The sequence below is a fragment of the Plectropomus leopardus genome, chromosome 11, assembly GCF_008729295.1.
Source record: "Plectropomus leopardus isolate mb chromosome 11, YSFRI_Pleo_2.0, whole genome shotgun sequence".
NCBI lineage: Eukaryota > Metazoa > Chordata > Actinopteri > Perciformes > Serranidae > Plectropomus > Plectropomus leopardus.
This window is the reverse complement of record NC_056473.1, coordinates 17,879,038-17,901,313: the sequence shown is the minus strand read 5'-3', so window position 1 is coordinate 17,901,313 and position 22,276 is coordinate 17,879,038. Positions and strand designations below refer to the sequence as shown.

Below are 22,276 nucleotides of genomic sequence, written 5' to 3'. Positions count from 1 at the left end.
GTGTTGATATTGACCACAGACACAAAGCTTTTTTCTGCTGTCATCGCGAGTAGTTCGATTTATGACGAAACATCGTATTATATAAAGTCGTCTGTATGTTTTGTTTGCAAAAATATTGAAGCTTTCCAAAGGCTGGAGAGGCAGGGCCTGCAGTGTATTTTGGAGGCTCCACATCCAACGCCCAGGCCACAGTGCATGCGTGAGCAGTGCATGTGTAGAGCGGAACCTGTTGTATTTAATTTGGGCGCCTGTCTTGACCGGTTAGAACAGCCACACTGCCAGTGTGAGCAGCGCTGCCTAGATGTGCTCTGCCTATTTAGAGAAACAGAGTCTTGCCGATTTTTTTCAGCAAAAATGGACTTATAAGACTTATATTGCCATTACACTGTCTTACCACAATTCCAATGTCTTTATCTGTCAAAGACCTTAAAAAAAGAAAAGAAATCTGATTTACTCAACCATTCCTGTTAAAACCCTCCAACTATGTTTCTGTCAACAGAATCCCTTCTGTTGTTGACACGAGGCTTTTTATTGTGAAACATTTGCAGGACTGTGTTGCTGACAATGCAGGAGCTTGCACGGCTTTATAAATGAGTGGGGTTCGTGCTTTTAATAGTGGAAATATAGTAGTTATCACAGTGGGCAGCTCTGCAGCAGTGCCGCTGTCATTGTGAACATCACAAGCTCGCAGGCCACAGCAGTTCAGCGAGGTTGCTGTCGCGCGCTGCTCGTGCATGCAGTGTGGCGGGAGGAACTGAGTGAGTTTTCCTGTTAAGTGTTTATAATTTCAGATAGTTGACCTGTGATGAAAACGTAAAAATATCACAGTAAACTTCAAGTAAAGTGTTGGATTTCTGTAGCAGGTCACTGAGGTTCATGACTTGCTGTTTGCATCATGAGTCTGAATCCTGGTTGGTGCTGATGTCTATCCAGCCAACATAATGTGCAAATACATAACAGCCAGACTGGGAAGCACTCAGTTACATCCTCGGGACTGGTGCTGGTCCCTGTCCCTGAGCTGGACACACTCTTCACACCACCGTCCACCATCATTCACCATCTCGACAGCATGAGCCGCCTTCTTTCACACCTACAGTTGTTCTCGTAGCCTGTCGTAGTGCTGAGTGAACCTGTGGCATTAAATACTGAAGTTTTATACACGATTAGATGAGCCAAACAAATACATCCATAACATGATTAATGATTTTAGTCGAATGATTATAAGGTTCCTTTCTCAGTTCAGCCGAACACAAATATCTGTGACAACAAAGAAAGACAATGTAGCATGATTGGATAATGAGTGATTACTGATATATGTGTTTGCGTGTGTGTGTATGTTAGAGCCTAAATTATTATCATTTTTTATTTAATACTGGTGTCGGAAAATTAATATCTGACGTGCCTACAATGTGCGTTGTTATTGTTGTTTTACGGCAGTGTTAAAGATATTTTTCTCCACGACTGACCTTTAAACAGCAACCATGACAAAGGACCATTAAAGTCAAGTGTTTCTTGACACTAATGAGTTTGTTTATCATAGCATTTTAGTGTAGTTAGTTTTCACCATAAACGTGTATTTTCTAGTATCAAAAATTGACCGTAAATAACTGTGCCAAGTGTGTAGGTGCATTAACTCAAGAAAAGGCAAATGTTTGAAACATTTTTCACCAGTATATGTTAGGCTCTATTGTGTCAGTGTGTCAGTGTATTGTGTGTGTGTGTGTGTGTGTGTGAGAGAGCGAGAGAGAGACCGGTTATTAAGTGTTAACCCCGTGTTGTATAAAAGGCCTTGTAACCAAAGGTGTTTTCTCCGCTGTAGGCCACATACAGAAAGCCGTCCTCGTCCTTCTCCTTGTCGTACAGCTGGCCCATAGTCAGACTGCAACACAGCAAAAACCAGACGCTTATTAGATCACAAACAGACAAGCAGCATCGATTATATTTACATCTCCTGTATAGGTTTGCACGCCTTCTATAGTGGTTATTTTTGCCGATAAACATAATTTTAAAATCTGTCTTCTATGTTAAAACCCACTGTGATTCCTCAGGAAAGAACAATTAGAGAAAGTAAAGAAAATGCACAAATGTTTAGAAAAATGCTTTCCAAATTCAAATAGAATTACCACCTTGCAGTTCTTCAAGTTGCAGTTTACATGCGTGTCTGTCCAAACTCGTATAATCAGGTTCGTACATACAGGGGCGAGTCAAATTCATGTACTTTCAAGTACTTTTTAAAGCGCTCATTTTTGTTTTTGAGGAATCATGAAATTGTTTTTCTAAACTCATCCGTTTTAAGTAAATTGTGCAAATTTAAATGGAGCAAACATGCTGCCAAATTTTACATCATCTTGTATTGTTGCCAAAAACGTCCTTTTACGAGAGGCTCCCATCCAAAGTGCAAAGGTCTTTAATTCAGCTCCAAACACTGCCAGCAGTGTCAGCTTATTATTAATTAACTGCTGCTTATATACTGCTGAATTATGGCTCAAAACTCATGCTATGGGCACAGGGAAATAAACTGTTTCTAAGTCTGTTTGTTCTGCTTTAAAAAAAAGTGTCTGACCAAATGTCTCCCCATTTGTTCCTGAGAACTGGCATTAAATGATGATCAGAAAAGCATTTTTGCAGAACATTATGATGTCACAGTTAAGTTGATCTTTTGAATATAAAATGTCATCACTTCATCATTTTATCCTATTAGACATTTGTGCAAAAATGTTGTCATAATTAGCAAAGAAATTTGTGAGTTATGGACAAAAACACTTTTTGTGAGGTCATGGTGACCTTTGACCGTCAAAATCGAATCAGTTCATTGCTGAGAAGAAAGTTTCAGAAATAGGAATTTTAGGAAATTTCCTCCTGGGATATCACATTCACGAGAATGGGACAGACGGACTGACAAAATACCGCTGACTCAGCTGTAGCCAGCCTACAGGCATACAAACACTGTAGACACTAAAACAAAAGGCCTAGTTTGTGTGACACGATGAACCTGGAAGTTGCAATAACCCGTGCAGGCACTACGTCACAAATCGCACAGCCTAGACTTCAGAGCAAAGCCATCATCACTGTTTTTAGCAAAACCTCTGCTTTTCCAACCATGACAAGCCAAAATGTCTGTTGTAGGAAAAGCATATTCCAAAGTCTTATTTTGTACTCGTCACTGATCCAGATTAGAGGATGTTTCAGATTTTAAGATGACTTAGTGATCTTGCTTTTAGCAGCAGTGCTGTAGAGTTGGAGTGCATCTGCCTTCATATTTGTACTTTCAGTCAGAGGTGGATCTCACTCAATAAATCAATTATGACATTTAAACAGAGCACAGCATTTTGGGAATTACTCTCTGTTGCTGTCTGACCAATGTCAGATGTAATTTACATTACACAATTAATACAATTTAGGTGAGTAAAAAGAAGTGGTGATTATCGGTGACTGCTGACGACTTCTTTTTACTTTTGTAATTTTTGAGTCGGCACCTGGAATACTTTAAGGGATTTCTGATGAACACAGCACTTCTTTTGTTACAATTTACGTGAGACATAACAGAGTTCTTGTGTTAATATCAAACAGAGATGAATATGTGGAATAAGGAAGTGGTGGCTGTAGTATTTCCTTTCAGCTCCTTTTCATCCAGACTCCTCTGTTGACTCATCTGTGGGAGTGTCTGCCTCGATAATTTTCAGTCCAGGTGTATCCTATTACCACACAATGCTGTTTAGAAGAATGTGAGATCACTTTGCTCAGTGGTTACGGCATGACTTTTAATCTCAGGCAGCAATGTATGAAATGAGAAGGTGATCACAACTATTTGGTGCTGAGGATAAATGTCAACTGAATTGAATTTGCATCATATTTTATCATCAGCACAAAAATTGTAATGTTACTTTCAAAAACTATGTTGTAATAATTAAAGGACTTCAACTTGTAACCCTCAATATTTTAGTTGTTTTTGTTTGTTTTGTCAACATGTAGTTATGATATGGTAACAACGAGTGTGGTTTAATACTACAATACAGGCAGTCTGTTTGCAGCCAAACAAAGTTACATTATTTTAACGAAGAAGTCAAAAATGGGTCACAGTTTGTTCCCCTGCTGACGTGTTGGAGTTGTATAGCCTGTCTTCACCTGAAAGCTCACTGTGGCTCCTGACGGCTGCATCAGTCCCTTAACTTTATTTATTAGCTCAGCTGTATCATTTGTTCTGGTTATTTAACGTGTGTTTATCATCTAAACATAGGATCTAATTTGGTTTATTAATACATTTGCTTCATACAGTATATTTTCATTCTACTATTTGTTTTGTTGTTTCTCGTTTGCTGTTGTTTCTGATCATTGTTTTCTTTGTTGAGGTCTAATTCCTGGTGAAGGATGCTGCTCTCATGAACCCACGAGTTTGAAATGTAAAAAAAAAACGTGAGTATAGTAAGTAAAGTTCTACTGAACTCTTGTTTATATACACGTCACTGCTGAATGGGTGAACCTCTGACACACCATCAAACAGGAAGAAACATACCTGAAAGCCTGTTTCACACTGTTTCAAAGAAGTAGGAGGTAGCAGAGGGTTTTCTTTTTGAATTTAATTCCTTATCAGCCTTAGTAAAATTAACTCTAACCTGAATTGTGAGTGTATAGTTATTGTAGATGTTAAAGGCCGTTCATAGAAAGACTGATGTAAATGACTGTTGTTAGTTTAACTGTTGGTTTAATTTTACCCAGTGTGCATAGAAATGGTCTGATCCAGGAGTACTCAAAGACTCAAAGAAAGTTGAGTGTCCCTGCCCCTGAGTATCATGCTACAAGAAGGCCAGATTATTCGAGTGTGTGCAGTTACTCTTTAAGGGTTGGGGTAGGGCACTGTATTATGCTAAACGTAAGCCAGTTTTCACAAGATCTTTATCAATGCAATACAAAGTCTGGGAAGCAGGTCAGATTCTCCAGATAAACTGCATGTGTATGCATCACATCAGCATGTCAATAGCTAATGAGGGTAAACAGCAAAATGGAGGGTTTTTGTGTATACTGAGAGCGCAGGTGTGGCCTCATCCTCTTTCACAGGGAGATGGATTTCACACACACCAAGAGCTCATATGTATGTGCTCTTTACTAACCCAGATGTATATTTAACACGTTACACAGAGTGCACATATGAATGGGGAAAATCAAACTAGCTTTCCCGGCATATCGCTTTAAGAAGGCCATAGCACCACAGTATTTACAGTGGCACAACCGATTTGGATTTTCGAGGAGGATGTACTTTGTGAGGCTTTCATACTGAGAGGTATCTCTAATAGTTTGTCTATCCTCAGTGATATAAAGAGGGTAGGCAAAATGCAATAAACAACACAAAAACTGAACATTTGAACCTTCATGACGGGACGATTTATCGCAGGACTCTTTCACTAGACTGTACCTAATAAATGGCAATTGAGTGTACGTAGGTACTGGTACATATCTGCAATTGCAGTCTCTACACTGCATTTTACATTGTGTACCCTCTGTGTACTTAGAGGGAGAGAGCTGCATCAGTGGTTCATGTCACAAATGATTTAGATTGATGATACGCAACAGGAAACAGGTCTGTCTCTAACGTTTGACTGTCTTCCTTCCTTCCACTATCACAGCTACAGAATGTGGTGTTCCTCTCACCTGGATTGGGGGACAGTTTTGTCGACAAAGAGGAAGATGGCTTTCTCTGAAGGCAGCTGGATGCGTTTCCTGATGATCCACATGAACTGGGCCACTGTGATGTCAGAGGGCACCAGGTACTTCCTCTTATCAATGTCCACTATCTGAGAGCCAGAAACCTTCTCCACTATCACCTGGAGCACATATTAACAGAAAAATAGACTTTTAACAATGTGTGGTAGGGCATGGGCGGTATGTTTAATACGCTGTAATATACAGATTGACAGTTTTGTTGATGTTGGTTGATCTTTGGAGTTCACTGCTGCAGCAGAACCTTTTCGGCCTTCAGAGGTTGAGTCCGATGAAGTACAGGCAAACCTTGTCAGGGCTACAGTTGTGTCTGGATAACGTATTCTGACTCCCATCTTGTCAAGTAATGATGTTTGATCAGTGGCCTTACGTGTCAAACTATGACAGTACTGCAGCGTCACTTTCAGACATTCAGGGACGCTGTGCAAATTTATGCTTGTTAAATGCATTGTGTCTAAAAGTAAACTTCTACTTTCACAAGAAAAATTTAGTTTTCATTCGTAAATGCATACAGTTTCTTTTAAACAAAGATAGAGGAAAAATTAAGTTATATATATTTTAGGCTTACTTCCTTAGTTTTAGGCAACTTTCGTACAAGTTTAAGTTAAAAAAGCAAACATGATTTGGCTTACTATAAGCCAGTTTGTTATTAACGTAAATTAATGCCACGTGACATAAGCTACTAACGTATTATTGTACACATACAAGCACACTACTTCATTCTTACAATAACTATACTGACTTTTGGTTTCACACAGGACACCAACAACAGTCTTCTGTGCAAAAGTAAGAAGATTTTATTAAACATGTCTGCAATTGGTCGCTCTAGCTAATAAAATTAGTGACATATGTCTCCAGATAGTGTTGACAATCACGTATTTATGTGCAGTCCTTTACAAAATGTCAGGAACACTCATCATTTATTAGGTCACATGGTGGCAAATGTCTGCCCCAACAAGCTGAACATCTGCTCAACATGTGTGTGGGTTTGTAAGAGCATTTCAGTGTTGATGAGAGCGCTGGTAATGAATCAAAACAAAAACCTTTAGCGGAAAGATGCTAAAAGTCTTTATTAAGTGAGGAAAACTACGGACTTCAGTGATAATTCTGTGGGCTTGTCACTATGGGTGACCCCTTTAATATTACACATTTGATCCATTTCTCATATAGTAATACTGACTTGTGCAACTTTAAAGCATTGAAAGCAAAACTTGATGACTCTGTTCAACAGGAGGAACCTTTAGTTTATGTCCTGTTCCTCCCAATCAGCAGGTGCAGAATGCAAGAATTAGTTAAAGGGACTGAGTTTAACAGGCATTATCATCACACAAAAGGCGCTGGGTTTCTGTTTCCTCACACACCAGCCAGTTAAACACCTCACACCAGCGTCCCTTTGTGCTCAGTCTGATCTGAGGTGTCAGTCTTCAGAGATGCTCTAATCACTTCCTGCCAGCGTGGGAAAGGTTATCTCACAGGCTCTTCGGGTCAAGTAGGTTTTATTTATATAGCCCAATATCACAAATGTACCTGTAATGGGCTTTTCAGAAGTGGGTGTGCCCCTGTGAGATAAGTTGAAGTCTACATATAGCGTAACATCAGTCACACATCAACAGCAGCGAGCAGACATGAGTTTCAAACGCCATTTCTTTAGACTTTATACGAAAGCTGCTAATATCTGATACATTAGTTATGATTTTTTTTTTATTTACAGGGCTGGGCCATATGGCTTTCAAGTAATATCTCCATATTTTTTTTAATTCCATGATACACAATATACAGTATATCTTAGTATTTTCATATGTTCTATAAAATAACTGTTTGATTTAACCCTTTGAGGCACATGATCATACCAATGTGATCATTCTGCTTGTCTTAATTTAGAGGGAAAACATGTTGTAGGTGACATTTTAGAGCACTTTAATTTTGAAATTCCATATCAAAATGTCAGAGGTGGCGTATTGTCTGAACTCATAGTGAACTTTGGAAATGTATTCTTTGTAGTTAAGTTTGACTTTTTATTCACAAAATTGAAATTCAGTTTTCCTCTGAAATGCAGTTTGCTGTTTATAGTTCTTATTATTATTGTTAATAATACTAAAAATGCTACTTCTACTACTACTAATAATAACACATCAGAATTATATAGCGCTTTTCAGAGCCCTCAAAGACACATTACATAGGAGATTTAAATACATAAGAAAGACAGAATCTGATATTGATGGACCAAATGACTGACTTATTGAACAAAAGTAAAACTGCCTATCAGTTGCCTATACCTTAATATCTAGTACATGCATGTACCACAAAACGACATGGGGGAGTGTTACTTTGGATCGGACCCTGCTGTGCTGTAACTGGCTAGCACTTGCCTCAACTATGACCTCTTTGCCGTAAACCCCAAAAGTCTCCAATCTCAACATGTAGATGAAAACTTCTAGCCAATCACAGCACAGTAAGGCAGAACAGTGAGATCCATCATAGCAACCTGGGGGCCAGTTTTGCCATATTTAAGTCCAGGTTGACTTGACTGCAAGGTTGGAAGTATGTTGTGGTGCTGCTCCCTAGCAACCATTTCATGGCATATTTTGAGGGTGGAAATCTGTTCCCCCTCTGCTCCCTTGAAACTGAACCACCTCTATATGATAGACCTATTCGGGATCTTCGTCCATTTTGAACTGATATGAAATCAGTGGCCGACGTTAAACTGGCATCCATGGTTGTTGAGTCTGAAGAGTGTGCATGTGAGGGAGTCTTCGGTATGTAAGCACGCCGTGCTTTTGTTGCATATGTTAATTACTGAAATGACATTTTAGAGGGCGTTAGAATATCCTTAAATTGTCTGTGAGGCATCCTGAATTGTTGTACTCTTATTAAGTCAGATTGGACTTTGGAAATGTGGTCTGATCAGGTTTGTAGTGCAGCTTTAGCAGCTATTGTTTCATGGCATATTTTATATGCGTATGGTCGTCTGTGTCATATCTGCTCCCCTGAAATTGAACCACCTCTATACTACAGAACCACTCTGGGATTTTCCTCCATTTTAAATTGATGTGAACTCAATATTGACGTTAAACTGGTGGGTGTGGTGTATCAGTTTATGTGTGAGCGAGTCTCCTGCATATAAGCACGGCCTGTTTTTAATGCAATAATAAATTACTAAGATGCCTGAGGAGGATATTGATATGACGAAATGGTTATTTGCCATATTGCACATGAAATAATATTCCAGGTTACTAGATAGTCGATACATCGTCCATCCCAAGGACCTATCTTGTTTGGTGTTTGAATGAAAAATAGAAAATGTTTTTACTAACTTTGAAGCTACCTAATGGGAAACGGCAAGAGGGACATTTGAAATATGTGTATGACTTTTCGCTGGGGTCACAGCTGTAACTTTGGTTCTCTGAGCTGCTCTCTTAATCCACTCACCCACACTCTTCTTTCTCACCGATAACTGTCACTCACTCACCCCGTCACTCACTCCTTATCTCACGACTGTCTGTCACTCACTCTATCTGTACCCTTGACCCCCATCCCACCACCGAAAACACCTCCTCCCCCTCCTTACTCACCGGTACTCTGTCAGGATATTTGTTGCGTATTTTGGCTGACTCCACACATCGGTGCTCTGAAGGAGAGACAGGAAACAAACAGGAAGTCAGGATTAAAGGGATGAGTGAGGCCTCTTGGGAGCCTCATGCCAAATACAGCCGAGCCCATAGTGCTCCATATGCAAGATCTAACACAGCATAAAAGCTGGCAGCGGCCTGCACAGACAGAGGAGTGGGTGGTCTGAGCAGGATGCAACAATACCTCAAGAGTGACTTCCTTCATTCTTGCTCACAGTAAGCCCAATAAAATAGCATGTCTGTTTAGTTTAAGTGTTAAATCTCAAAAATAGTCATCATCTTAGTCCTTAATATTGTCAGAGTGACAGTGCATATACTTTCAGGATGCTTTGTAGGCAGATGCAGCAGGCAGACACTGAACAGAGGCCAGAGAGGGAAGGGTGAGGTGATGAGCGATCCATTTAAGTTCAACGCTTTGCACACTTTCATTAGCCCAGATAAGAGGCCTACTTTTGGAAACATCTCAGCAGTGTTTCTTTAAAAAGAAGGGTCGAGGTTATCCAAAGAGAATATGAACACAGAAGCTTAAAGGAGCTGAGGAGCTAAGAAATTTCACCTGTGGAGCTGTAATACAGCCACACCCAACTATCTGAGTGTGGAGAGAAATTCTGGTAAATTAATATTCGCCCCCGACACCTTAAAGATCCCATATTATAAAAAGTCAGGTTTTAATGTCTTGTGTAATATAAGGTAGGTATAGGAGCCATACAAATACTGTTAAAGTATTTAAACGCTCAGTCCACAGAGAATGCACACAGCACGAAGTATTCATAAACTGTGCCTTTAAATGAGCTGTCAGATTTTTCAGGAATTTGTGATGTCACAACTATAGGTTACTATGGGTGTATTCAGAAATACTCAGTACATTTACATGAAAAGTACTACACTTATAGCTTGTTTATGCCATTTAACTGGACTACTGTCTTTGTCCCAGTATACAAGCATAAGTATTCTCTGACTCCGCAACAGTAGGTGGTGATATTCCCATTTTCAGTAAGTTGATATTGGACCTTCTCCGAATTGACCTATTACATCACATGCCACCAAGTTAGCAAGCGGCAAACAGGTTACATATTGAATGATGAAAATATGGATAACTTTTCAGTGCTGTACATTTCGTATGTACTCTACGCTTTACTTTGTGTACAACTGAGATCAATTCTATCCCCCAGCTTTCTTCTATGAATTTATGCTGTTCAATATCCAAGTCAAAGCCCAACGCAGGGGAATGTGGAGCATGCGCAGAACGCCTCAGCCAGTTCAGGTCCAGTTGAGGGGTTCACATCGAAGAGTATATCGACCCCCAACCGCATTATCTAGGTATATAAGTCCATCTCTGAGAAATTCAACTTGGTATGATTTCAGTCAGACTAACATATTTACATGTAATTTAAAAGGCCAGTTTTAGTCAGACTAACACTATTACTAATTCCACTTTTTCTAAAATTGTGTAAATGTACTGGTAAATCATGTAAAAATAGAGCGCTCTGTTTCTAAGAACATCGCTCTCATTTTAGTCAGGAGCATTAGATTAGATTTACAAATGCACCCTCTATAAAAAGAGGTTTTTTTACAGTATATGTGAAAAATGGAGCATTTCAGAAAAAAGGTGAATACAGATATACTCAGGAAGACTGTATTAGAAAAATTTTGTGTTTTTTGTACATTAAAAAATGTAAACATATTTTCATAGAAAACGAAAATATATGTATAAACCTAAAAATAAGCATAATATGGGACCTTTAACATGGTCATGTTAGTGAAACGTGTTTTTAAAAATGGAGCAAATATAAAGGAAATCATATTAAATTCACCATTCATGAAGTACACAGCCACTACATTTAAAAAAAAAAAGAAAAAGAAATGTCTTTTTTTTCGCTGGCTTTTTATAAATGAGGGTACCAAGCAGTGAGAAGCAATGCATGAAGTAACTAATGACGGAAACGTGCTTATTGGTGGAATATTTTGGCAGAATTGACTACTACACTAAGCCATTTCAACTAAAAAGCAAGGCGACATTAAATTCTCAGATGTTTAAATGGCCTCCGTGCAAAAGAAAGACACATTTCAGGGAAATAAACAGCTGACTAACATGATGTATCAGCAGTTAAAGGTGAACCCGATGTTCAGCGGTCATTTGCCTTGCAGGAATAACATGCTAGAATTTGTCACTAGTCATGCACCGTTAGCCATTATAGATCAGTCATCTGCGGGGTGCTGTGACCATCATGCATCTCTGCACCTGTGTGCAATGATATGGCAAAACAGAAACGAGGGCGCATGACATGACAAGAGCATCTCTTGTTTCATAACAACCCAAACCCCTTTACCGAGGGAATGGTCCTCTTTAAACATCCATTTCATCTTTGCTGGATCCCCGCACTGAGGCGTGATGGTAGAGTCGAAAGGCGGGCTTCAAAATGTCGGCGTAATGTCCAAAAATCTAGACAAAAGCGATCAAAACAAAACGCTGCCCGGAGCTTCCCCCACTGTCCGTCTAATGTTAGCTGGGAGGTTACGTCACTGTCTGACAGGGGAGGTGGTGATGATGCTGCCTTCAGGTGCTCTTGGAAATAATCGGTCCGTCAATTGAGCCCTCAAAAAATAATAAAAAATAATAATACATTTTTTTTTAAATGAAATTATGATACTTCTGTGTAAATAGCACATTTAAAAGCAGTTATTTAACAAACAAATCAAAGGCACGTACTCAGAGTATAATAAAAAAAAACATCAACAAACATGCCAAACAGAGAAAGGTCTAGAACAGTCAAATAAAAAAGCAAGAACAAAATGCGCATGCATAAGATCTACAGGAATAAAGCAAATAAAACGAATAACAGTGATAAAACAGGCGGATCTTGAAATGCAGTTTAAGTACTCAATGATTAAAGGTTTAGAGAGTATAAGAATAAGTGCAATAAAATACGAGGAAAATAATAGTAATAAAAAGAAAAAATATAAAAAAGACGACATCACATCAGTGGGGATAAAACAAAGATAAGCAGATAAAATAGACGGATAAGAGGTAGATGTACAAGTGAATAAATTAAAACATGAAAAGATGCTGAGTACAGGACATTAGAGTATGGAGTCAAATTGTGGAATTTTCTGGATAATTACTTCAAATGCAGCTTAAATATTGTTCAGTTTAACACACACACACACACACACACACACACACACACACACACACACACGACTAAAAACACCACAAATATTACAAATTTAGGCGGACAGGGTGTGGGGTAACCGTGCGTGGAAACTACATCAGAATAGTTGTTCCTCTTCGTCTTACTGTCATGAGGTTTCTTGAATGCAGCACGAGGGCTTCCACTGCAGCCATGGTAACCGTGACGCTAAGCTAACATGGCGCGTTGCGTGGTGCTACACTAGCTACGGGGCTAATGTAAATAGCATGTTTATACGCTACGTTTTACCAAAAATACGCTCTCTTTTACTCAGCGAGGGTTGTTTTCCGTTTGTTTGCCAGTTTGTTGTATGTGAGCGTTTACTCTGGGTAGTTATTCGGGCGTATCCCCTCCGGGAGCATTAACAAACTTTAGCTAGCTAGTGGGCTAATTTAACACCAGTGAACGCTATTTATATCATTTCATATGGCTTTCTATGAAGTCTACTCTCACCCGGCTTTAATTCGGTACAAAACGAGTATTTGCACGAAAGCTACTCTGTTTCTGGTTGCTGTTTTGTGCCTTACCTACATCCCACCCCTGCTCGTTGCCTACAGGAGCCAAGGTAAGTGTGATATCGACACTAATGCTTGCTAAACTGTTAGACCACTGCTTCTGTGACCACTCACTATTGCTGAGTATCATGTTATTCTAGGTTTTTGGATAAAAAGAGGTACTTATGAGGAACAGCCGATTGTGAGGTTCCAGTACCAGTCTTTGCTGGTGGCAGCAACCAGTACTCAGGGAGACTACGTCGCCTGGAGCACTTTCCCCCATCTCAACAACATGCTGGGGACAAACCTCCGGATCCCTGCTGTCGCTGTAAGAACAGATTCACCGCAGTTCTCTTAACTGTACAGCAATGTCCCCTGTCCTGTTGTGCCTGCTTGGGTTTGCCCGTGTTTACATAATGACCTCATTACATATTTCTGTTTTAATACTGTACTTTCAATACAATATTGTAACAAAGTGTTACTTTGTTCCATTACACCACTGAGTACAGTGTGTTTAAGAAATCAGTTATCAGATGAGCAAATTACTAACTACTATGTGTTTTCTTTTAACTGTGTTGGTGAACACATTCTACAGGTAAGAGAAGAGGACCAGAACCAGGATGGGAAGATGGACCTCCTGATTTTTCAGCTGCAGCTACCTCTAAAACCTGACGAACAGGTGTACAGTGTCCAACTGCTGCTCACCTTCAGCTACAAGCTATTTGTATGTATTCCACCGAAGTACCTGTGAGACATATGTATACATCGATTAGCCAAACGTTTAAGGCACTGACTGGTGAAGTGAAAAACATTGATCATTTCGTTATCACGCAATGTTCTGCTGGGAAACCTTGGGTCCTGGCATTCATGTGGATGCCACTTGACACGTACCACCCACCCAAACACTGTTGCAGACCAGGTGCGCTTCCTGATGGCAACGTCACTCCCAGATGGCATTGACCCTTTAGCTGGAAATTAACCATACAACTACTGCTCAGGAATGGTTTAAGGGATGTGACAAAGAGCTCAAGGCATCGACCTGACTTCCAAAGTCTCCAGACCTCAATCTGATCAAACATTAGTGGGAATTGCTGGTGCTCCACCTCACAACTGTTACCAAAAAATGTTTTTTTTTCTGAATTAGTCTTTGTAAATTATTTTTCTCCCTAAATTTTTTTTTTCTTGTCATATAATTTTTGGCCATCCTGGTCAAATGTTTTATTACAGTTCACATTATTCTATTTTCATACTCAATTAGTGTAAATTTTAAGTTCAGAGACAAATATGTTGTATCCTCATATGCATAGTGCTAGAGGCAAATAACACTTCTTTTTATGAACACTTATATACTTTATATATCAGTGTGAACTGGAGCCAGTGCCATTATCTCTTTCATTCTTCCTGCTATAAAGGGAATAACTGCATGTTTATGGCTCCATTATGAGCTGTTTTACAGTAATTGATGTCTATCGAATATAACACACTGATAAACAGCCGTTTTACTATTCAGAAAATTATGTCTATCGAATATAACACATTGATAAATTAACTATCACCTTTGTAAAGCAACAGATCGCTTTCTGTGTGTATACCACCATGGCAGCACAGCCTGCTAACTACAGTATGACACCAGGTTTATGCAGACTAGTTTTAGTCAGTTCACCAACAAAAGCATATTCCTCCTTTGTTTTCCCAGCGCATGTCCACAGTGGTGATGCAGAGCCTGGCTTATGTACAGCACTCTTCCTCTGTCCCTGGAGCTAAGGTGTTCATCAGCGGAGACCTGAAGCTACAGCAGAGGACACCGCTGCCTCACCGGGGACTGTACAACATCTACAATGTGAGAGCACACAGACTTATTGTCTTTCTCTCTGGCCACCTGTTTTCTCCTTTTCCCTTTCACATTAAGATGTAGTCTATCAAAGTAGAGCAGACTGGGCCACCCATGAATGACATGGAAATATATTCTGACACTGATTGTCAGATTGAGTGTTGCTTGTTGTACTGACAGAGACAGAGTGTTTCTGAATGCAGGTCAAGCTGCTAAATCAGCTTCCGAACAGGATATGTTTTAGGAAGGAAGAGGAAAATCTTACCAAACACACACTGCACTTTGTGATTTTGCAAAGGCATGCTGGTCACACATGCACAGTCAGTGGTGAATGAAATACCTGAAAGCACAGATATCTTACCAGAAATGCCTTTGGTAGATGTTGAAGTCACCTATTAGAATATTACTTGTGAAAAAGTCTTAAATTATCTGCTGTTCACTTAATTAGCAAAAATAATAATAAAATAAATAATATAATTAAGTAATGACACAAAGTATTATTACTTAGTGACGTTCCACCACTGCATACACAATACACATATCTTTAATGTCAGTGTGACTTTCAGTGGATATCTTTGATGTCCGTTGCAAATATACATCATATGAGAAATATGAGAAAAAAAAAACGCTCCCTGAGAACATTTCTACGTTTTTTTTCTGTGTCAAAGCAATCCAGACCTGACACCGCTCTTGTACTTAAATTGCATATATCCCTCTCTTAACCCAGCATTCGCCTACCCACATTCATTTCAGCCCTCATAACAATCACGGAAAAAATTCAGTATTTCATTGCAACATAGAACCACATGTAGTGCTACCACATACAGAGAGATGTGACTGGAACAGAGGATCAACATTTGTATGTTTTTTTTTTCTCTACTGATGCAAAGGTGTCAGTGATCGATGGCTCCAGCCCCTTTGCAAGCGCGTATGACCTTGACAACATAATTAGGAGCTACCAGGAAAGAAACTGTAAGTTGACAAAGGCTCTTACATTGTTTGCTTGCTTTTATTACTTCTGAGTAAAGGGTGTGACTAAAACTAAAATCAACTCAAGCTGAACCACCATCTTTGAGTGTGATTTAAGCCTTGCATATTACTTGCACTGCATTATGCATATTATGCAAAATGTGGATATTGTAAAATATTACAACCCTCACTTCTCTTCCTCTGTTTTTTTCCTTTTCCACCTCAGTGACCACAGTACTGTCCTGTCCCATGCCAGTGTGGACTGTGGGACGAGCGGCAGGCTCTCCCTTTCAGCTTAATGCTGAAATCCGGTACCCTTTGGAGGTCATTAGATATCCTTTAAGAAATGCAGGAATGTGTATTCTTTTAATAAACACTCTGTAGTGACACTTCACTTTAACCCCTCAATTTTGTGCCTATTATGAGTAATATAAATGTTGATTTAGTGGTTTATAACACACAAAAATGTCCTAATGACTTTTTACAGCTAAGTTATAACGTTTTTATTGATGTAAAATATTTATTCAGAATTATAATCTATGTTTTACTAAAGACTGTTTGAAACTTGACAACATAAGCACTTAAGCCCCTTTGTATTTCCTGTTGAAAGTTTTTCCGGTATATATGAATGAGATTAAATGACAGGAAGTAAACATGGACCCAAACTGTTGCCTACAGTGCAATTCCAGTGAAATGTTCATTAATTACTTGTTTATAGACCAGTCTCCACTTCTAGGTGCTCACAGGAGCGGTTATTGATGCTGATAAATACATAAATAAAGACAAATCTACCTACAACTAAATTATAGTGTGTTATAAACCATTATTAAATGTTTATATACTATATACTATTCTATGCTGCTTATAAAAGCTAAGTATGGGCTTAAATAAGGGATGTAACAGTGTTATTATAGCTATATTCTTCTTAAATATTTGTATTTAGATTTATCCATGTACAAGATTTAGATTAACCTGTGTTAATCATATCTACTCCTACATCTTTCTACCACAGGTCATGATGTGGTGCATATTATATTGTCAGGATAGCATCTGTCTGTCTGTGTACACACTGTAAATCAATAACAGCACATGAAACTCATCCCTACAGGACATTTTACTGTTGAGAGGGTAATCTGAATATTATACTGCATATAACGCCAAACATTTGTTTCTCAATGGAAAAAAAAACTGATAATATATCCATCTTTTTTTAGAAAACAGAAAAACTAATAGTATAATTTAATAAAATTAAAATGATCGGCATGACAAAAGTTTTTTGTTTTTTTAAATGAGGTGAACAGACCCTTTAAGCCACACACTTGGGGTGTGAGAAAAAATCGATATACTTGAGTATCACGTTGTTATGTTTTGTGATACTGTATAAATAAAAAACCCCAAGATTTTATTACTAATTTACGTGCAAAGAATCTATCGAGAGCCATTTGACTTGTTCACACTAACAAAACAACACATTGCTAGCTTAAACACAAAGAACATGGGCTTATGAAACAGGCAGCATTATAAAGTGTGCACAGCTGGCTCCTAAGATAAGATTTTATTAAAAATCCCATTATATCCCCTCGCTTAAAGTTTTGCAATATATTGAATCGTTACACTGGTATCATGATACGTATCGCATCGCCAGATCCTTGCCAATATACAATCCTGTTTGCAAGCTATTCATACATTCTGTGTTGTCCCTCACTGTCCTCAAAAGAAATTCTTCATCAAAACAAATTGAACTACATCCACATACAGTGGTAAACAAAACACGTTTGGCTTGTACTATGAAGTTTTCGTCAGCATTTCTACCTTAACCATGTCCTTCCACCTATCGTCCTGGCTTCTGGGAAACCATCAAATTTGCCTGGATTCAATATGTCAGTGTCCTGCTTATCTTCCTCTGGGTCTTTGAACGCATTCAGAGATTTGTTTTTCAGAACCAGGTTCTCACCACCGTACCCATACCAGTGGGGAAACCTCACCAGTCATGATGCAGTGGTTGCTCTTTGACCTCCAGGTACACAAGAACCACCAGGCTGCATTTTTCAGACTCGCAAACACGGATACTCTTTGAAATGTAAGACCTAATTAATGACTGTTTGAGATCTAGGGAATAGCCATTAGGTCAGTTTTGCAATTACCTTTTTCTGTACAGGTTTTTATGCAGGCCCTCCTCTACAGGAAGTGCAAGAGTTCTTGTCCTGGAAAATGCATTTCTTCTTCTGCTGCTCTTTTAAGCAATGGATTTTATTTTAGAAAATATTAATACATTTTCTATATTGTTATTATTTGTATGTTTATGACAATTTGTGACAGTAACTAAAGCAATTCTTTGTTGTTGAGCTGTTTCGTTTTTGCATTGCAAATATCTTTAGGTGATGAATAATAAATGATTTGTACATTTTCACATTTTAAATCTGATTCTACCCCAATGCTTTCATTTACTGTAATCTTTGAAGTATTTTTGGGGAGTGAAAAGTTGCATTTGAAAGCAACAGCAGTAAAAATGTTCTGACTACTTTTAATAATGAGAAGAATGCTTATTGTTGCACAGTACTAGCAAAAAAGGCAGAAGAATGGGCCTTGGAGTTTTTCTGTCCGCAGTCCTGTCTTAACCTTTAAGGCATATTAATATGTGACTAATGAAGGTTCCACTATACCACAGCAGGATACACCTGAGCAACAGTGTGGCATGTAACATATTCATCGCCAGCCTTTTCTAAACAATAACAATGGCATTACATGACAGTAACCATCATTTACCTTCTCCGTTTTGTGGCTCTCCCAAATTTCACTTTCCTAATATGCGGGCATTCATGTGTGCTGTTGCTCTTCTCTGAGTTAGCTGCTAACAGCTATTAGCTGCTTTTTAGCTGCTAGCTGCTCCTGTGGTGGGTCACAAGCATACCACGCTGTCAAAACGTCACACCTGTCCTGTACCTGTTAATTCCTCTGTCTCAAAGGTTGGACAAATCTGCCCCCGTTCCGCGATCGTATGTTTTATACAGAGCGCGAGGCTACATTTCCACCTTGAACAGGCTACATTTTAGCCTGATAAAATCATCCTGATAACATGAGCTCAACATTGTGTTTCTGTCGTTGACAACAATGAGTACTGAAACATGAATATACATGGATATGTATTTTTTAATTTTTACTGCCCATGAAATTGTACTGTTCTCAGTGGGAGCATAATCTGCAGTACCAAAGAGACAAGAGTCATGGTTTTCATTTACGCTCTGACTCACCATCCCGGGAGATGTTTGTTAGTATTTGATCGTGTCCATGATCAGTTTGTTGTCTCTCTCTCTCTCTCTCTCTGTCTGTGTAGGCTATGTGTAGTTCTGGACCTGTACCATTACATTAGGTCATTTAAGCCACTGAGTCCGCCAGTTCAGGGTGGACCAGACTGTTTAGTAAGAGTCCCACCCAGTTAGCTCAGCTACACTACCTAAAGTTCTCATCTGCTGTTAAAACGTTTACACAGCCAAATTGCAGCCATCCTCATGTGGACTGATACTGTCTAAGTGCAGCTACACATGGAGGTTGTACTACTGAGTATTTTAAGGTTGTATGTTATTATGTTTTTAAGATTCATGCTTGTATTTGGGGTTTCTACAAGAACATGTTTACAAAATGTTAAAAAAGCACTTATTCTTCATATACTGTCTGCATGAACACACCTGTATTCACCCTCTGTCTTAGACGCACAGTTAAAGCGCCTGTCTGTTGAAGCCCCCCCACCCTGAAAAGTCCAGTATGCTCTGATTGGTCAGCGTTTAGGGTCCTCCACATCTGCATAATAGAGCCATTACAGACACTTTTACACAGGTTGTGAGTGACACAGAGCACTGTATTCTTTTTTTCTCTGTCTTTTTTCTTTGTCTTTTTTTTTTTACACTTCACTGTCTGTTTCAAACTGATTCCACACCAGTGCCCTGAGGCACTCCTCTCTCTCCGTCCAGCAGGCACTTACTGGTGACCAAAGAGCTTTGGCTTTGGCCGCAGAGAGCACAGGGACAGGATATGAGTCTGGTTTATACAGGAACCAGGTGCATCCTTTTCTCAGTGTTGTTATTTTTCTCGGGATGAAGCTTGTGATCAATATCTCTCCCTTCCAGTTCATTCACCAAGGCCCAAGAGAGCTAAACTCAGGTCCATTTTACTCATTTCTTACACATACATTAATCACCACACATTTCTGCAGTATCATCTGATCTTATTTCAGAGCCATAACAAAGTTACCTACTTAAAAAGAAGAGAGGGCGTCTCTAGGAATTTAGCTGGTTTATAGTGGCAAGGCGTAGTAAAAGAGTGGTGTTTCGATCAAAGAAAACGCAATTTATTTGGCTGTGGTCTGTAATAGCAATACAAATAACAATCAGTATAGCAAACACCATACATAATATGCAGCATAATAACATAACTAAGGTTATAAAGGACTGTATTCATTACTCAAATATCATATGGATCATATTGTGGTGGTTTGTGTTCTTTTTGGAGGGCTTGTGACTGTTTTGTATGGGTGCCTGGCATGTCTCCTTCTTTTCTGCTGTGTTTCAGAGGCTGGGCATGGCTTCCGGGTGCTGGAGCTTACTGCACACTTCCTCACCTGCTCCTCATCAGCAATCAACCCTCTGCAGCATATATACCTCGGCTTCACTCCTGTTCAGCGCCAGATTGTCTTTCAACCTCACCCGTGGTATATCGGCCGTCTCTCATGAGATTTTCCTGTGCTTCTCGAAACTTTTCAACTCAGATGTGCTCATTGTGCCTTTTTTTGTGCTTGCTTCCAGTGCTTACCTTCCCAGAGCTCCAGCGCCTCGCCACCCGGCCCCCACACCTTTGTGTTCAGTCACGTGCCTCCCTCACCCTCTTGGATCTCCACCACTCCACGCTTCCCCAGCTCCACCGTTACCTCCAGCCTTACCAGCCCTCACGCTTCACGCGCTTCACCATACCTCCAGTCATTCCAGCCTCCTCCACCATCTCAGTCCCTGTAACCCTTACCCCGACCCCCATTCCCTCCCTCAACCCTCAATTAACATTAAAACCGTTTTTAATTGATTTTTCAAGCCCTGTCTGTGTTTGCTCTTCGGTCCTCCTCTTGTTCACGGTGCACCGTACTGCAACAGAACAATCTGGCCAAGAATGGACCCAGCGAATCCAGACTCCATTAAGGACACCCTTTCAAGCCAAGGAACCCCTTATTGGCCGCCATGATGACATGATGCATGAAGTTATGGAAACCCTGCAAAATTTAAATGGTCACATCTCCAATATCACCACTCAGCTCGCCCAACTATCCATCCACTCAGCTGCTTCTAGTGCAGCCAACCCAGTGAATAACCCACCTGCTTTGGTTATACCATCTCCCTTTCCCCACCCTGCAAGAAAGCTCTTTGTTCCTCCACCTGAACTGTGTTGGGGATTTGGGTTCATGTGGCCGTATCTTGCTTCAGTGTTTTTTAGTTTTTGAACAACAGCCCTCTAGTTATCCTTCTGATAAATCTCAGGCAGCATATGTGATGAACTTGTTACAGGATAAAGCCGCTCGGTGGGCTACCGCATTGTGGGAGAGGGGTTCCCTGGTTTTGCATTCTTTCGCGGATTTTCCTACAGAGCTCCGCAGGGGCTTATAATTGAAGAATTAAAAGATGGATTGGCATCCCGTGATGAGCCCACATCACTTGAAAATTTGATTTCTCTCGCCATTGGAATTGATAATTGTCTCAGAGAAAGAAATAGAGACAGAGTTGGGAGATCCCGCAGATCTGCCTCACTTCCCACTCTACATCCCCCTTCCACAGCTCCTAGTGCCACTCAACCTCCGTCCCAGCTTCAAGTGCCCCCCACTGTCCCGGAGGAACCTATGCAGTTAGGTCGTGCCTGGCTTACCCCCGCGGAACATCGACATCGGTTGGACAAGAACCTGTGCATCTACTGTGGCCAAGCTTGACACTACTTGGCTAACTGTCTGCCATTGCTAAAAGGAAAGGCTCATCGGTAAAGGAGTGCGCACTTGTGAGCCAAACTTCCTCCTCCTCTAGCTCTCCCCCTCGCATTTCCCTGCCCACCATTATAAAGTGTTCCACTCATTCCCTCCAATCACAGGTACTGATTGATTCTGGGGTGGACGACAATTTCATTCATAACTCTGGTTAGTAAATTTGCCATTTTCCTAATAATTGTAAGGTGCAGCCCTAATCTGGTGTTCTGCCAACTGTCCCTTCAAGTGAGGAGCCATGGCCTCAAAGGCCTCACCTAGCTCTCGGGCCCCACCGACGAAGATTGTTCCGTTATCGGACAGGAGCTCGAAAGGTTTGCCTCTTCTGGCGATGAAAGGCCGTAGAGACATCAGAAAGCCGTCAGCGTCGAGGCTCTCCATGAGGTCTAGATATACACAACGGGTTGTCCTGCACTTGAAGACAATGCCCTAACGTT

General features: G+C 40.0%; 2 protein-coding genes across 7 annotated transcripts; one reads left to right on the top strand and one right to left on the bottom strand.

Moving 5' to 3' along the window:
• Positions 1 to 1,671: 1,671 nt before the first annotated feature.
• On the bottom strand, positions 1,672 to 11,902 carry gabarapl2 (GABA(A) receptor-associated protein like 2). Its single transcript, XM_042495500.1, has 4 exons — positions 11,675 to 11,902; positions 9,288 to 9,343; positions 5,647 to 5,819; positions 1,672 to 1,879 (listed from the first exon to the last, which is right to left on the bottom strand). The coding sequence occupies exons 1-4, from the start codon at positions 11,706 to 11,708 to the stop codon at positions 1,765 to 1,767; spliced, it is 378 nt and encodes a 125-aa protein (XP_042351434.1). The 5' UTR covers positions 11,709 to 11,902; the 3' UTR covers positions 1,672 to 1,764.
• An 810-nt stretch (positions 11,903 to 12,712) lies between these two features.
• tmem231 (transmembrane protein 231) lies at positions 12,713 to 21,896 on the top strand. Of its 6 annotated transcripts, none has more exons than XR_006106295.1 (8): positions 12,713 to 13,100; positions 13,191 to 13,357; positions 13,625 to 13,753; positions 14,726 to 14,869; positions 15,751 to 15,832; positions 16,056 to 16,161; positions 17,661 to 17,909; positions 20,644 to 21,896. XR_006106295.1 is itself a non-coding variant. In XM_042495497.1 (7 exons), the coding sequence occupies exons 1-7, from the start codon at positions 12,962 to 12,964 to the stop codon at positions 17,821 to 17,823; spliced, it is 912 nt and encodes a 303-aa protein (XP_042351431.1). In that variant the 5' UTR covers positions 12,713 to 12,961; the 3' UTR covers positions 17,824 to 18,338. The 6 variants fall into 6 exon arrangements, 4 of the variants coding, with proteins under 4 accessions (XP_042351431.1, XP_042351429.1, XP_042351433.1 ...); XR_006106294.1 differs by having other exon boundaries at positions 20,629 to 21,896; XM_042495497.1 differs by lacking the exon at positions 20,644 to 21,896 and having other exon boundaries at positions 13,209 to 13,357; positions 17,661 to 18,338.
• The last annotated feature ends 380 nt before the right edge of the window (positions 21,897 to 22,276 follow it).

Excerpts from the sequence above, each read along its gene's own strand:
- tmem231 (XM_042495495.1), top strand. The coding sequence starts at position 12,962 with ATGGCTTTCTATGAAGTCTACTCTCACCCGGCTTTAATTCGGTACAAA. Across the intron at positions 13,101-13,190 it reads CGTTGCCTACAGGAGCCAAG|GTTTTTGGATAAAAAGAGGT; the intron begins GTAAGTGTGATA and ends ATGTTATTCTAG. Across the intron at positions 13,754-14,725 it reads CCTTCAGCTACAAGCTATTT|CGCATGTCCACAGTGGTGAT; the intron begins GTATGTATTCCA and ends TTGTTTTCCCAG.
- gabarapl2 (XM_042495500.1), bottom strand. The coding sequence starts at position 11,708 with ATGAAATGGATGTTTAAAGAGGACCATTCCCTCG. Across the intron at positions 9,344-11,674 it reads TAAAGAGGACCATTCCCTCG|AGCACCGATGTGTGGAGTCA; the intron begins GTAAAGGGGTTT and ends TCTCTCCTTCAG. Across the intron at positions 5,820-9,287 it reads AATATCCTGACAGAGTACCG|GTGATAGTGGAGAAGGTTTC; the intron begins GTGAGTAAGGAG and ends TATGTGCTCCAG.